This window comes from Eublepharis macularius, chromosome 4 (assembly GCF_028583425.1).
Source record: "Eublepharis macularius isolate TG4126 chromosome 4, MPM_Emac_v1.0, whole genome shotgun sequence".
Taxonomy (NCBI): Eukaryota; Metazoa; Chordata; class Lepidosauria; order Squamata; family Eublepharidae; genus Eublepharis; species Eublepharis macularius.
In genome coordinates, this window is record NC_072793.1 from 38,128,174 (window position 1) to 38,144,769 (window position 16,596).

General features: G+C 39.1%; 1 protein-coding gene across 3 annotated transcripts in view; it reads left to right on the top strand.

Annotated features, from left to right (window-relative positions):
* The window catches only part of MAP2K4 (mitogen-activated protein kinase kinase 4), a 64,841-nt gene that overhangs the window by 29,686 nt on the left and 18,559 nt on the right, over positions 1–16,596 (top strand). For all 3 annotated transcript variants that reach the window (XM_054977110.1, XM_054977112.1, XM_054977111.1), the window contains 4 exons: positions 2,673–2,847; positions 10,403–10,522; positions 13,818–13,937; positions 14,934–14,985. In XM_054977110.1, the coding sequence (XP_054833085.1) occupies positions 2,673–2,847; positions 10,403–10,522; positions 13,818–13,937; positions 14,934–14,985 (467 nt within the window). The remainder of the gene's footprint in view (positions 1–2,672; positions 2,848–10,402; positions 10,523–13,817; positions 13,938–14,933; positions 14,986–16,596) is intronic.

The window sequence follows — 16,596 nt, forward strand, 5'->3', positions numbered from 1 at the left end:
ATGCAGCACGGTGGAGGGGCTAACAGAAAAGGGAGAAGAAACTATTTTCCATACCATCTTCCACTAATCCCCCCCCCCACCTGTGTGACATCTTGTCTTTGAGGGTCTCCACTCTCCACACCCTGAGCACTAGTTTACCAGAGACTGCTAGGGAAGGAAAAGGAGAGGAAGATCTTTCACAAATTCCTTGTGCTTATGGTTTGCAAGATACAACCCATTACATTCATTGTGAACCAGTTTTATGCATTCAGCCCTGTGCCTGCAGAGGGCAAAGACATTAGTGGGATTTCACTACACCTTCTGGTTATGTTAGGAAGTAGAAACATCCAGTTCTCTAGATGTTTTTTTAAGGGGCTATTTATGATGTTTCTGTTAAAACTGCAAGATGTTTTTATGTAACTCAAAGGCTGTGAAGTGACAGTAGCATGGAAGTAATTAATTCTTTTTGTCAGTATGTGATAGTATTTCCATGGTAGATTATTCTTAGCTGCTGCAAATGGCTGAGCTGAAGATAGGTTTTCTTTTCTTTTTTGGTTTCAGTTCTCAGCTTTTTCTTTGCTTTCTGCTTTTAATCACTGAAAAAGGGCAGTTTTGTTGTAAAGGTGCATGGGGGGGAGAATTAAAAACACAGGAATTTAGAAGCGCTGAGAAATAGAATTAACATCTAAACTCATATTGTCTCCTTATTTATCCTGTGCAATTTTTTAATGGTTTATACTATGTTTCATTTGAAAAACAAATAATAGGAAAAACATAGTGATAAGAAACAATTTTGAAAAAGAAAAGAAATCTATAATTATCCTGTGTAATTTGGAACTGTATTAGGGGACATAGTGGGGGAGAGAGAGACTTCAGCGTTCTCAGGAAGTGGTCAGTGTACAGTGCTATTCTAAGCAGAGTTACACCCTTCTAAGCCCATTTAATGGATGTAGAAAAGTAGAACTCTTTTTAGGATGATGCTGATAAAGTATAGAAACTGGATTCCTTAGACCAGACTTTCTTACCTGTCAGTAGTTCTAGAGGGTTTCTCTGAATTTGGAGGTTCAGGGTTGGAATCTAGTAAAATTATGCTGGCACTGTGTTGTTGTATTTTTTGTTAAATTGAATTGATTGCATACATTTTTGTTTAAACTAGAGTTTCTCAAATAAGCATTCCATACTAGAGGCGGGCACGAACTGGGAAAATGGTGGTTCCTTGCAGTTCATGGTGGTTTGTTGCGTTTCACGAATCTCAAACCGTCATGAACTTGCCCGGTTTGCAAACCGGTTTGGTTCGTCAGTTCGTTACTTCCAGGGCTGCAGAAGGTCTGCAGAAAGCCCCTCTGTCTGTTGCCTAGGTAACACCAGGCTGTCTGCAGCGACGAACCGAAAAACGAACCATACGAACTGCTCTAAAAATCATAGCGATTTGTTGCAGTTCATCAGAAATGGGCTCCGATGAACCATCGGTTCGCAAACCAAAAACCAGCCCGTTTTGTGATGAACTTTGGTCCATATTTCAGTTCATTCTCATTTCTATTCCATATCTTTATTATAATTACAGTTCACTGTAAATTTACAAATATCCAATTTATATGGTTTGACTACCTCTTTCTTTACTATATGTTTTAGTGTAGGGTGGGAAGGCTTTAAAAATGACACCTCTGGAGCATTTCTGAACTTATTGGAGAACTTAAAAGACTGTTAATACTTGTTTGAAACAGGAAACTTAATAAGCCAGTCATTTGCATGGTTTTGCAAAGCCCAGCTGAGCTCTCCAGGACTCCTAGTAAACATGTTTTAGGATTTCAGCATTACTCTTCTGTCATAGTTTATGACACTGAGTGACCAAGAACATGAACACGAAAGATACTGAAGGCTTTCCACAATTGTCTGGAGGCAAGCACTTTTGCTTAGGAAGCAAAAGTCGAAATGCCATGTATATTTCACACAAACTCCCTTATCAGTAGAAAGAACTGTAACACAGCTGTGGAAGTCTGTTATCTGTTTGCCCAAAATGGTAAAAATTAATCTTTATCCTACATCTCTGTCATAGAAAAACTTTATATTCTTCCCTTAATAATAAACAGATGTGCCAGCAGCTTTGTGGCTTCTTTTACTAATGAATTGTGTTTTTCTTCACATATATAATAACGAAATACTAACTTTGTAGAGGTTTTTTTAGCAATTAACTGAGGATATTTTGCTTTGTATCTAGCAGTTTTTCATTAAGAACAATAAACCCTCTTTTTAAAAAAAAATCAGTCATGTGGGAATTTTCTTTATGCAATTGTCAATACAATGTCATAAAAGGGGGGAAATGGTCACCAGCCTAGACAGAGTAAAGTATCACACATTTCCTAGCTGTCATTCTGCATTTTGCTAGGAATCTGATACAGTTTTATGCTGGAAATTCATAAACAAGTCTTAGAAATGAAAATAAAATGGCTGTAATGTAAGACACTGACTTGGTCTCGTGTACCAACCAGCTAGAGAGTCTAGTTACCTTAAGTGAATCTGGCCCCATTATCCTTCCATCTGCCCCTGTACAGCTCTTTCCTGGAGCTTATATTTTTGAATTAGCCTTATTTGCACTCCTCTCTATATAAATGCTTTTAAACAGTGCTGCTTAAAAATAGAAAGTTTAAAACTATTTAAAATGTGGAAAAATTCCTTCCCAAATTTTTTGACAGAGAGAGACTGAGAACACACAGCATTGAATCATCAGGAAAATTGAAGATTTCTCCTGAACAACATTGGGATTTTACTGCAGAGGACTTGAAAGACCTTGGAGAAATTGGACGAGGCGCTTATGGTTCTGTCAACAAAATGGTCCACAAACCAAGTGGGCAAATTATGGCCGTTAAAGTAGGTGATGCCCATAATTACGTTTGTACTTCCAACAGCAGGAACAAAACATGATGGAGAATATAGTGTTCATCCATCTAGCACACAGCAGTTGTTTGTTGCTTTCTTTTTTTGCTATAAGGGCTATTTTGGCTGATAGTACTGTGTATTAATGGCTTATCTGTTGTGGTATGTAAAATTTAACAGAAAACACCTTTTAAAAACATACTTCCTTTTCAAAACAAATTTTTATACTCATACTCATAGATATCACCATAAATGGTTTGAAAAGTAATGATTTGGGGATTTGAGATTTGTCACCCTGTAGGGGCACATTTAGATGTCATCAACAAGCTCTGGTTTGTTTATGACAAGAGTGAAGCAGATTTATTCTTGAGGACATGCCCTTCCTGCCTCTCCTTGTATGTTGAATGCCAGTTTCAGAGTTCCTAGTTTGAAAGCAGCCACAAGTTTGTTTGTGACAAATTGCAGTTGGCTTCTTGCTTTCAAACTGGTATAATTTCAAACTTCAGTTTGTAGGCAAGAACTAAACTGCAGTTTATCAAAGCACCCACATTCAAATGCTACAACAAACTTTGGTTTCTTTCAGACTAAGAAATCTTCAATTTCAGCAATATGCTTGAGGGGAGGAGGGAGCTTGCAAGCCCAAGAATAAATATGGCACATCCTTGTCACAAATAAACTGGAGTGTGTTTGTGATATTTGAATTTAGTCTAGGTCACTGGTTTAAATTCAGCTGGTAGGAAATGCCATTCCACAGTGGACTGTCTTGAATCTTCTCTGGAATGACTCGAATCTTTAAGCTTTTTTTCAGCTTAAGCCTCACTACAGTAGTTAATGGTGGAGTGGGGCACTACAAGGTATATGCTGAGGAGGGAGCCTGTTGACTGTAGTTTTCTTGACCTATTGCTCAGGTTACTGGAACTCGAGTTTCTAGGAATTCTTATTCAGCATTTTTCAGCAGCTTCACATATGCTCAAATGCAACCTGTTCTTTTCTTTAAAACTCTTGTACCCTCAACCAGACGTAAACTTTGTCCATGACAATACTATGCAATATTATCATAATCCAGATGACTCAAAACTCCATTGTGTGTTGAGATGGGAGTCAATTGCCATTTCCATCTATAAGAAAAGAATCCACAATTATGTTTAATATTTTTCATATTGGCTACCAGATGCTGTTTTGGTTTTGACAAATGAAAGTAAACATTTCTTGATGACCAAAGGGGTTTTAAAAATACTTTTTGTAAAATACTTTCAAATTGTGCTACCAAGGTTACTTGGTGTTAGGGCAAAAGTGAGCCACATGCTCAACCCAGCAAGCATTATACTCTGCAAAGGATTCTGCTTGCTCTAGGATTGTTTCCTTGTACCTTCTTTTCAAGTAAGTGAACAGCCCTTGGAGATGGAAAGATGTTGCTCACAACACGTTTGCTACAAGTTATCAGGTACGATAGAAGTGGAAGAGGATTTGATCAATATGTTCATGGATATCTTAAATGTTCCTCACCCTGCCTCTGTCCTCCAACAGCAGTGTGGATGTCTTTCAGGTACATCAGTAGGCAAATGGCCAGGGAGGAATCAATTCTCTTTTGTTCCTTTCCCACCCAGAATTTGGAAAGTGGGCATATGCTAATGATTTTTCATTGTGGCTATGTCTCAGATGTATTACTGCAGTGTTGAGTGTCAGTCTGTCGAACATTTCACCCATTAAAGGTCCATACACCGAGATCTGCTATTGCATATACAGTGAACCAGAAGCTGCACTTAGAGTGGGTTGGTTCACAATTTGCATGTCAGATGGTTTCTACCAGAGTTGCCTGTAATAAAAACAGTAGTTGAAGTGGAAGCATACATACTTAAACATAGAATGGACAGGTGCCAGGGAGGTATTTACTCATTGCCAGGCCCTGACATATGTGATGGATACACCTCTCTCCTTTGCCTTTCAGCCGTTTTCTGTAGCAGACACCAAGGTGTAACACAAATGCTGCTAAGGGTTAATTAATTCTTTACCTTTATGACACACACTTGCACGAGTCACTCTTTATGTTTTAAAGACTATATTTCAGCCATTTCATACCTTTAAAACGTAATATTTAGAGCAGTTTTGCATCCACCATTTTTTGCACTTCGCCTTCTTGTTGCCTGTTGGGAGTCTTCCATTCTGTTTGGTTTTTTTAAAATGTATATATTTCCAGCTATGCCAAGAAGTGTCAGATTCTTTGTGTATATTAGAATAAAAAAAGCAAGCATGCCTAGAGTAGTGGAAAAATTGATTCTTACATTGTGTTAAGTCCCAGTTCAGGAAGCCTCTGAGATTCCGCAAACTACCATACCGTTGCCGCCATGAGATAATTAAATAACCGAGGCTCTGGCATCCCCATGCATTTTTGTAACTTCCTTAGATGTCACTGTGATAGCCATGGTGGAAGTGGTGGAAAGTGCTGTCAAGTTGCGGCTGACTTAGGCAACCTTTGCTGGAGTTTTCAAGGTAAGAGACCAACAGAGGTGAATCGCCATTACTTTCCTCTGCTTAACAACCCTGGACTTCCTCAGTGGTCTCCCATCCAAATACTAACCAGGGCTGACCTTGCTTAGTTTCCCAGATCTGACGAACGTGTGATATCTGATTACACGATAGCCTTGTTCTTCTGAAATAAAAATCAGATACAAAAGATCCAGCTGTTCTCACTACCAGTATTTGCCTTGATGTAGACACTAATTTGATATTGGACTCTCATGAAATTGTGTGTGTGTATGGAGGGGGAGGGGGGGAAGGTTAAGGGTAGCAGCTGTTGTGGATACCTATTTGTTGACACTTCCCCCCCCCCCCATATGTTTGATGGATGCTGTCAAGGCAAATAGCCTTCATGTCCTGTCAGTTATAGGCCGCTTGACATTTTCTTGGGAAGGAGCTAATTTGCTTCAGACTGCTTTGTCAGAGGGAATGTGCGTAGGGGAATTCTCAGATGAAAGGGATGCATTTGAATGAGACTCCCTGCGTGCATTCTCTGTCCTGTAATGTCTTGTTAGCAGGAGATTGTCTATGGAATACAAGCTGGACAAGGTCTGGAATTTTCATGTTACTAGGTTACACACATCTCACCTGCTCACTTGTAGCATGCTTTGGTTTAGCGGTTTTTCCATGTATATATCTGTTGCCCATAATTTGTACAAGATCCCAAAGTGCAGTTAAATAGTGGCTTCAGAACATCTGGACAGCTCTCCAAATGTATTTGTAGATTGCACAAAATATATGGATTGTTCTTGCACATTCCCAGTGGCTGCAATTCAATTATTTATTTAGTGTATTTTTATTCTCCCCCTTTTTCCCAAGGAGCTTAGGGCAGTAGACATAATTCTCCTCTCCCCAACAACAACCCTGTGTGGTTGCAAAATAGTAAAGAGTCCAGTAGCACCTTTAAGACCAGCCAACTTAGTAGCATAGGCTTTCGAGAGCCATAGCTCTCTTCGCCAGATGCATCTGATGAAAAGACCTGTGGCTCTTGAAAGCTTATGCTACAATAAAGTTGGTTAGTCTTAAAGGTGCTACTGGACTCTACTATTTTGCTACTACAGACTAACACGGCTAACTCCTCTGAATCTATGACCTGTGTGGTTGGTTAGCCTGAGAAAATGTGACTGATCCAAGGCTGCCCAGTGAGCTTTATGGCTTAGTTGGGATTTGAACCTTAGTATCCCAGATCTTAGTCCCACACTCTAGCTAGTACATCACACTGCCTCTTGAGTTCCTTCTCTTCATTCACCTTTTATCTATTTGGAGGAGCCCTTTCTCTTGCTTTCAGCTAATATGTAAGAATCTACACCCTCCTGTCTGCTTCTAGAAATCCCTAACCCTCACCTACCTTGCTTTATGCTCATCTTCCGTTTGTGAGGAGACTGTATACAACATTTTCAGAATAACAACTTAGTCTTGTTTAGAATACTTGTGTGATTAAAACAGTGGTAAGCAAAGAAGGAGAAATACCAGCTGAGGGCCCTTAAAAAACAAGTTGAAATCATGACATTCCAAAAGTTGGAATTCTCTACAAATGTGAAAGTGCCCTAGATATTAGCAACTGTAGATATTAGCAACACCCATCCAGAACGGGAAAAATTAGCTCAGAATTTTAGAGAGGGTAATAGAAGCATAGTCAGAATACTGCTGAAGTAGCTGCTGCAAGTCATAGTTGTTTAGCAAGGATCTTGAAAATAGCTTACACAATAGTGGTGTTTTGTTTGTCAGGTAATGCACAGGAAAGAAATTGTCTTGCATGCAAGGTTTAATGAAATTTCAAAAGCTAGGAATGGTTAAATTGACAACAGAATAGGGAACGCTAAGACTCCTTTGGTGCGTGTGCATTTTTAGTATTACAATGTTAAGAGAGAATGGAGGAAAATCTGATGCTGCACTTGCAGATACTTTTTAGAATTACGTGTGGTAATCACCTCCTGTATGGAGAGTGTCCTCACTCATCCATAGCTGGCTAAGCAAACCGTCGAGGAGCTTTGTATCATGAAATGTGCATCCAAAAGCCTCACCTTTTTGGATTTCAGAATAGTTTTTCTGAGAAGACTTATATTCTTTGTTTTCAACAGAAGTCAAAGCAAACTTTTTCCTTGTCTAATTTGGCCTGGTTTATACATGCAGAAGAATGAAATGCTAGAGAGAATGCTGAGGTGGCGGAATGGACTGCGCAGTGGCAGACTACAGGCGGCGAATCTTAAGCTGATTCTGCACACGTTGGATAATGCACTTCCAATCCTCCTTAGAGATCATTTGGAACTGAATTTTTCGAGCGTGAAACAAAAAATCCACTTCTAAATGATAGCTAAAGTGCATTGAAAGTGCATTATCCAATGTGTGTGGAATCAGCCTTAGTTTCGAATGCTCCTTCACATAGAAAAATTGATACAAATAGAAAAGTGGCATAGCAGGGAGAAACCTTTTACACCTTTTCCTTTGGTTTCTGAGCTGATTTTCCATTTGAAGGGATATATAAGTTTGTATCACCTGTAGTTTGACATGTTGCAACCCATTCTACCATCTCAGCATTTTATCCCCTCATTCTCTTGTTTGTATGAATCAGATGTCCAGATAACTTGGAGTGGCAGACCTTTGGTTATTGCTGTCTCTTCCATCTTTCAGCGCCTGTGTTTCAAGAACCATAATAAATACGGGCAGACTGTTGTCGCTATACGAGTGTATGCATGGGGAGGGGGGGTTGTGATGTGATTGTTTGAAGATGGGTGAGTTACAAACCTATCGTGTGCTTTACATAACAGAATGCTTGTCTGATGGATTCTAACCAATGACCTGGAGATGTCACATTCTGTAGCTTCTTTTCTTGTTCTCCTGAGCCATCTGTTGACTTCACCCACAGTTGCATTACTGTGACTTCTTCATAGCTGCCCTAATGCATAGTTGGGTTAAGAGGTTCATCTGTAACTTGCTCTTGTGGGTAGCATTTGCAAGGTTCTCTAGGACGGTAAAGGAGCTATATATCTGTAAACTGTGTTTACTTCTCTGGGCTTGAATTGTTAGAATATTAAAGTTGCATCATGAAGTTACAGTTTCCACTACTGTTGCCTAAACACTTCCAGCACAAGTGTATGCAATTTCATTCAAATAATATTCTATTAGTTCTCTGTTAGTACTATTTTCAGGTCAGCTCCTCAATATACTATCTTCTTAACATCTAGGGACCAGACCAAATTCTCTGTTGTATGAAAAAGGGAGAGTCTGTTCTACCAGAAAATGGATTGTGTCACGTGATAGTAACAAACACTTTTGCCATAAAAGGGTGCTCTTGAAGATCCTTGTGAGGTCAGAAAGGCGAGATACAAATTTTGTAAAATAAATTCTCTCAGCATGTTTTGGGGCAAGGAGGCATTAAAATGAGAGGTGGTACGTTGCCATTTGTAGCTGTTGCCTAAACAGTTTTCATCCCTCTTAATTATGCCATAGAATGAATGCTAATAAGTTATTACTGCATCTGTCTTACTGAAGTCACTTTGTGTTGGGATTGCACGTTTCCCATTTTCTTACAAAAGAGGAAATATGTTAAGTATCTTATAGTGTTATGCTTGCATTTATCCTGGCACAACTTTCATTATTAAAAAATAAGCGTTTGGCTTTTTATGTTGCACCTTTATAATGCAGTAATAGTTTTTTGTCTGTGTTCCTGTTACTGTAGCGTTATTTGACCTTAATCTAAAATTGTAAGGGAAAGTGAGCTGAGATTTTCTTTAGACTCTACATCATGTCAGGTAATCCATGTTAAAAACACTGATTGAAATTTTCCTAGAAAGACCTGTTCTGTATGGTTCCATTGGTTGATATTTCTGTATCAAATTGTAAGGTTAAAATTGCTTGCATTTCACCTGCCTCTCAAAAAATAGATTATGCAAACATCTTTGAGAACTGCGGCATCAGAGAAAGAGAGAGAAGAGAGTGCCTAGTTCTTGGGGTACTGAGGTTGAGTGTTGATTGTTTTCCAAATCTCAAAACTCAGGTGCTGAACGAACAGAAAAGTTACATTTGTTAGTACACAAGATTTTCAGAGCCTCGACTGCAGAGAGTGCTGCCAACTAAGATATCATCAAGGCCGCATGCTGTGTAGTGGTATGAAATTGCTTGCAGCCCAGGGCTTTCTCCCTTGCAGAGAGGCAGGAAGCACTTTCATTTTATTATGCTCTACACCTTTATAAAATGATTCCAGACCTTAATACATACACTGTTGAAAAATGAATGCCTAAATAAAGTTTGTGACTTGATAAGTAATTAAAATATCTGTGTCAGTGAATTGCTTTTCTTGTTTATAAATGCATTTTCTTAAAATTCATGTAGAAGCGTAGCTTGTTTTATTTCCTGGTGTAGATTACAGTTCTGCAGTATTTAACACACATCAAGATCATTCAGCTAACTAAGTGAAATACCTGTAGTACTGTGTGGCGTGACATTTGTCAGTCACCTGATTCTACATTGCTGGGGTGGGAGAAATGTGTAATGAAAAAACTGTATAGCCATTATTGAAGCAAGTGGATGCAGGACTTCTGCATGGACTTTGGCAATCTCAGGGCATGAGAGTACTCAATTCTTTGTCAATGTCTTGATGCTGCTTTCCCCTAATAAAGGTAGAATGAGGAATGGGAACGAAACCCTCTTTTGTAACATAACATTCCATTGATCCATCAGCAGTGGATGTTATGTCAAGATACATATATACATACTACAAGGAATAGTTGCTCAATGTGAAAACCTTTAAAAAGAAGTGATCACAGGTTCCTGTGTTTTTCTCACTATTAGGGGAATTAATGATTCCTGACAGTTAATTAGATTCTGTTCAATTTGTTCAATTTCTGGCAACTGGTTATATGTGTTTCTGTTGAATAAAATGTCTTTGATAGACCAGGAATTTCTTTCAGCTGAGAATATTTCTAGTTGACATAAATATCAGTTTATTGTATGTTGTCAAAACTTGCTTTGCTGTAACTTACTGTCACTTCCTAAATTGGTTATAATACCTCTTCCCTTTTTACTCTTTCAGAGAATTCGGTCAACAGTGGACGAAAAAGAACAGAAACAGCTTTTGATGGATTTGGATGTAGTTATGCGAAGTAGTGACTGCCCATATATTGTTCAGTTTTATGGTGCACTCTTTAGAGAGGTGGGTATTCTTAATCTTAATTTGTACCAGATTATTTAGATAATTTCTATTTCAAGTATTTTAGGGAGTAATGAAATACATTAATTGAAGGGCTAGACAGTTGCCAACTGCCTGGGTAAACTAATTCAATGGGAGAGGAGTCCCTTTCTCTTAGCTATGGTTTGGTGGTGGAGATTGCTGTTAAGTCATAGCAGATTTACGGCGACCCCTGGTGGGGTTTTCATTGCAAGAGACTAACCAAGGTGATTTGCCATTGCCTGCCTCTACAACCCTAGTCTTTGTTTGAGGTCTCCCATCCGATTACTAACCAAGGCTAACCCTGCGTAGCTTCCAAGACTTGACGAGATTGGGCTTACCTGGGCTATGCAGGTCAAGACTAGCTATGTTTTAAAAAGCAGGAAGTGTTGGCTTGGATCCTATATTCCTTTTCAATTCATAAAAGGCATTTCAGCTTACTAAAGGGTGGGACCTCTTTTTTCGTATTTTACTCCCTCCCACACCAACCCCCATGCTGGTTTTTTTTTTTTTGAATTTTTATTTAAAGATATAACAATGAAAAGTACACAAAAACTTATAGAGGCACTACATTTAAAGTTAGATTAAAATTATAGAAAGATACATTCAAAGTATGTAACAGCACAGCTGAATTGTATAATAGCTCTCATTCCCTCTCCTTAGTTGCTTATACCCAGACTTTAGTATCAACAATTTTTAATTAATCATTTCTCCTGTGATTTATCTTTTTATCTTTGTATCATTACCTTAATTTATCTTAGTTTTAACCTAAGTAATCAAAGAAATCTTTCATTTTTTTCCAAAATTCAGCTATTGGTCTATTATGCACATAAGAAGTTAATTTGGCCCATAGATGCATATTCATAGATCTTGTCTATCCACCCTCTTGTTTTAGGGCACAGATCTATTTTCCACTTCACTGCATATAGCACTCTTGCTGCTGTCACCATGTATTAGAAAAGGTCTCCCTGTTCTTTCATAATACTATTTTGTAAAATGTTTAATAGCATATTTTTTGGATTTAGCTTAAACCTGAGCTTGAAAATCTCTGCATTTCTGCATGTATCTTTATCCAATATTTCTGTGCTTTCTTACGTTTCCACCACATATGATAGAATGTTGCATCCCTGCATTGACATTTCCAACACTGTCCACTATAGTCCTTACTAATTCTCACGAGGTCTTTGGGAGTAGCGTACCATCTAAAAAACATTTTATACTAGTTCTCTCTTAACAACTGACAGTCTGTAAATTTAATATCTTTAGTCCATAGATCTTCCTATTGGTTCATTGTGATGGTTTCTTCGTGCTGTTCTTGAAGTTGTTTATGGGGGCACAAAGGGGGGACTGGAGTGGGGAGGTCAGAAAGTTGCCCTTTTTCTAGTGACGCTCTTCTCACCCTAAGGATCCAAGCCATTCTGTCTACAGTGAGTCTTCACTTTTTAAAAAAATACCTGTTCTGTTTCACTGTTTGTCAAAAAGGTGTGTTATGCTTCGTGCTAAACAGCAGTGGCTTTCATCTCATCCAAAATACAGGCTTATGATCTGAAAAAGTCATAGGTAAAATCTCTACTTTAGAAATCTTGGTGGCTAAGTCTCTCAGTGTCAGAATCATGGACGTTCTTGAGAAGGATCTATGCCTTTCTGAAAAATAAGTATAATCTCTTGCATTACCATTTTTCTGTCTCCACAGATCAACCAGCCCCAAATTATTGATCAGATAAAAAAAAAATCTTCGGTAATTTACCCTGGAGCAATTTAATATTTTTCTCAGAACTCCTATCTATTTTGGGGGCAATCACTCCATTCCAATCCCCCATCAAACACTAACTTTCATAAGCTAGATATGTTAAGGACTGCATACATTTTTTATAAAATCCAGATAAGCAGTGGCTTTCAAACACTTTGTCTTCTAAGAACACTTTTGAAAGAACCCCAGAGCATGTATCATAGAATCCCTACATATTGCAGAAGATTGATAGAACTGGATAGGGGTGTGCACTTCAGGTTCCTGGTTCAGGAAAAAAACCTGAACTGGGCCCAATTTGTAAAGATTCGGTATTTCTGAATCAGGGCCAGTATAATGGCCCTGATTCGGAAATACCGAATCAAAGCTTCCCAAAGCAATTCAGATTGCTTCAGGAAGCTTTGGGGCCTTTTAAAAGGGTGCCCACCCTCCCACCACCACCCCACTTACCTGGGGCATCCTTCTGGCAGTGGAAGCAGTGGCCTTCCCTGCTGCTTTGCCAGCCGCCACAGAGGCCAAAGCAGTGGTGCGGGCGGCACCGGCGTTTGCTGCCGCCCTGCTGGCTGGCGCAGATGCTGAACCAGCGATGCAGGTGGTGCAGGCGTCGGTGTTCACTGCTGCCTTGCCAGCCACCACAGAGGACGAAGTGTCAGTGTGGGCGGTGAAGGTACCGGCTGCAGCCTTCCCTGCCGCCCTGCTGGCCGCAGTGGCGGCAGAGGCACCTGCTCTGGCCTTCCAAATGTAAGTGGGTTTGGGGGAAGGGGAGCTCAGGGAGGAGAGGGGAATCTCACTTCGGTATGCTCCGAATCATTACGAAGCATACCGAAGCGATTTCCGACGCTTCAGGTTTTGGCTTATTCCAAATATTTCCCGCTGCACACCCCTAGAACTAGAAAATGGCTTTTTCAGGGAAGCTCAACTACCACTGCTGGAAGTTCTCAGTGAGAAATACAGTTAATGTGGAAACAACTTATATATTCCACATATATAAAATAGAAGAATACTACCCACTGTATATTGCTTGATTATATAAGGTTAATTGCAGACTTAATGTCAGAGTCTGAGGAGTTTCAACCACAGATGATAAAGTAAAACTGATCCTGTTAGCAATTAGTATGTTTGGCTGCTCATGTAAGACAAGACCCTGACACCAGGTTATAAGATCAAGGTTCCTGTTGGAAGGAAAGAAAAAAGGTTCAAGACATTGCAAGCTTTGCAGCAATAGGTAGCAAGTTGTTGATATAAAGCTTATTTCTAAAGCGACAGTTATTGGAGTAAGACATAAATAGTACATAATCTTTTCATTAGAACAACTGCTATTTGATGGGAGTGCACTGCAAACAGAATATTTTGTTAAGCAGAATGTATGCAAAATGCTTATGTCTATTAGTAAGATGAGATTTGCACTGGTGGAAAATTACGTTGTTTTATCTGACTCTTTTCATCATCATTCAAAAAGAGCTCACACTGAGTTCTCTAGTTGTGTTCTTCATTTTAATATTAATAAAGACATTTTCTCTTTCTCCTTTTTAGGGTGACTGTTGGATCTGTATGGAGCTCATGTCTACCTCGTTTGATAAATTTTACAAATATGTATATAGTGTATTAGATGAAGTTATTCCAGAAGAAATTTTAGGCAAAATCACTTTAGCTGTAAGTTTTGTTTGAATTTCAGTTGCAGATCTGTTTGAGTACTGTTTTGCTTTACTTTTCCAATTCACGTTCTAGACAAGAGATGATTTGGTTTCTTTACTTTTGATGTGTTCAAATTATGAGAATTAATTAAATGCTGACTTTAAAAATTAGCTTATTCTGGGTTGATAAAAAAATGAGGAACAAAATTGAGTCTCATCTCAAAATTGATGTGCACTGTCCATTATTCTGTAGGGAAAAGGCAAATAGAGACTTCACTACTTTCTAAGTGACAGGGATGTAAAAGATCATTGTGACATTTAATTGTCTTTACGCTAGGTTGAAGAAAGAGGAGGACTTTTTATGGTTAGTATGACCTTCTAGGGTATAATTTGATTGTTCTTTAAGTAGTTTTTCCACTAGTATTTCCCAGCCAGATTCAATCAATTTACAGTGGGTTAACTTTTTTAAGTTGCAGTAGTAAAAACAAAATGAATCATGGCATCTTATTGAAGCACTAGCTTTTGTGGTCCAGATATATCTGATGAAGTGGTCTCTAGCACACAAATGTTTTGGCGTGAAAAACATATTTGTCTTTAAAGTGTAACAAAATATTCCTTTGTGAAGCCCTGTGATTCTGTTACAGCAGATGGAAAGACAGTATAGGTATAGGTGGAACGATAGGGTATAGGTATAGGTGGAACGAGGGGGTTGGCCTTATCTGCCTGGCAGAATGCTGCTTTACTCCCAGTATCGCTATTTCTCCCCTTCCCTCACTTGTTCCCAGTGTAGATTTGAGAAGATGTATCTATCCACTTCTATTGTTGCTTGTTTGTGTTCATTGCACTGCAAAATGCTGTGCCTCTTAAATGTTTGAAGGGACTGTTTTACATTTCTGTTTCATAAGCTGTCTGAAGTATCTTTTGTTCATTTTTTGGGATTGTATAATAAGTTAACATGAATTTTATTATACTTTTCTTTTTTCTCCTTGCATAATTTTTTTTGCTTTTCTCCTAGACTGTGAAAGCACTAAACCACTTAAAAGAAAACTTGAAAATAATTCACAGAGGTAGGCTTGTCTGGTTTGTCCTTTTTACAGAAAGAGCTATACATTTTTCTGTCTTACTGTTAAACTATGAGCTTCCTCAGATGATATGATTGCTTGAAACATGGTCTGTGTTTTGTGCGACGTCCCCTTGATTTAACAAAATCAGTGTAACCATATTATTATGGCTCATATTTAAAACTAGAGGTCCAATGATAAGCATGTTGACTAAAAGGTCCCACTAAGTTCAGTGGCATTGCTCTCTGGAAAATATGTATGGTATTATAAGCTAGGTTTTATACAAGGATAAATATTGATTTCCTAATTGTTTTGCTGAAATTGATTTTGTCTGTCAGTTTTCAAGATCCTTGTAATGGTTGTGAGCATGAAATATGTTTTCAAAATGCACATTTTATGTTAACAAAACCCAGTTAGAAATTAGGGAGTCGGAGGTAGGGGAGTGCACCCCCCCAAGCATTCTGTTGATCCAGATCCGGGTTTTGTGGATTGATATCTCTCTCTAATCTGGTTTGGAAAGATTAGAGAATCTCCAATTTATCTGGTCATTATTCCCTATGGGAAAACTATCTAGATGGCTAGGGGGGCATTGTTCAAGCAAACTTCACCAAAATTGCAGAGAACCGACTCCTTCCTGTCCACTAAAGCCCCTCCCCCCAAGTTTCAGGAAGATTAGAACCTGGGGTCCAATTCTATGGGTCCCTGAACAAACTGCCCCCAGCCATTCTCTTTTGTTTCTTATGAGGGAAACATTTTCAAGGCTTTCCAGGCAAACAGAAACCTTAATCAAGGACAACTGCTGGTCAAAAGCCCGTTCCAATGCAAGTCCCACTCCCAACAGAACCAAAGTACTGCAAGCTAGCCAGAGTCAAACCAGAGAATCCCAAACTGAAGCAAGGCGGGGGGGGAGTGAGGCTCACTGGATCCATGGAGTTTAAAAGGCAGCCAACAGTGGCTTGAAGGGCTTTTTTGGAGCTTGGGAGGGAGTAGAGTAATCCACTCTGCCTCCTGCGCAGAGCTTTCTCCCCATGTGGCCCTTACTTTGCAGAGAAAAGCACGCACCAGAGGTGAAGTGACAGCAAGCAAGAGGGCAGCAGCATAAAATGGAGGTAAACAGTGTGCTGCAGCTGCCCTGGGAGACCCATCGCTGGCTTGTCTTCCAAAAGACATCCTGTTGTTTCCGGCTTTGTGGCAGACTGCAATTTATGGGCTATTGGGAACAAAATGACATAAAGAACTGACCAAGAAGATAGTTAATGTGAAAAAAAAAGCTGCCTCCTTCCCCAAACGTCTCTCCCTCCTTAAGAATCCAGCAACAAGCAAAGGAAAAATAAGGGATTACTTTTTAAAAAGCTCCAAGAGAACAACTCCTTCCCAAACCCTCTCGCTCCTTTCTCTGGTAACCATGGCAAGGAGTCATAGCTTCTGGAAGAAGCTACCAGTCCTTGCCTGGCTGATTTTTTGCAACAGTGTAAAGGAGACATAAACACATTGCAAGTCAGAGTCTTTAAGCCTTTCATTATGGCTTGGTAGAAACACACTGGTCTTAATTTCCACATTTCATTATTTTGTGTTGGCAAATGCATGTAACTTTAAAAAGGTAACGGAAGTTTATCG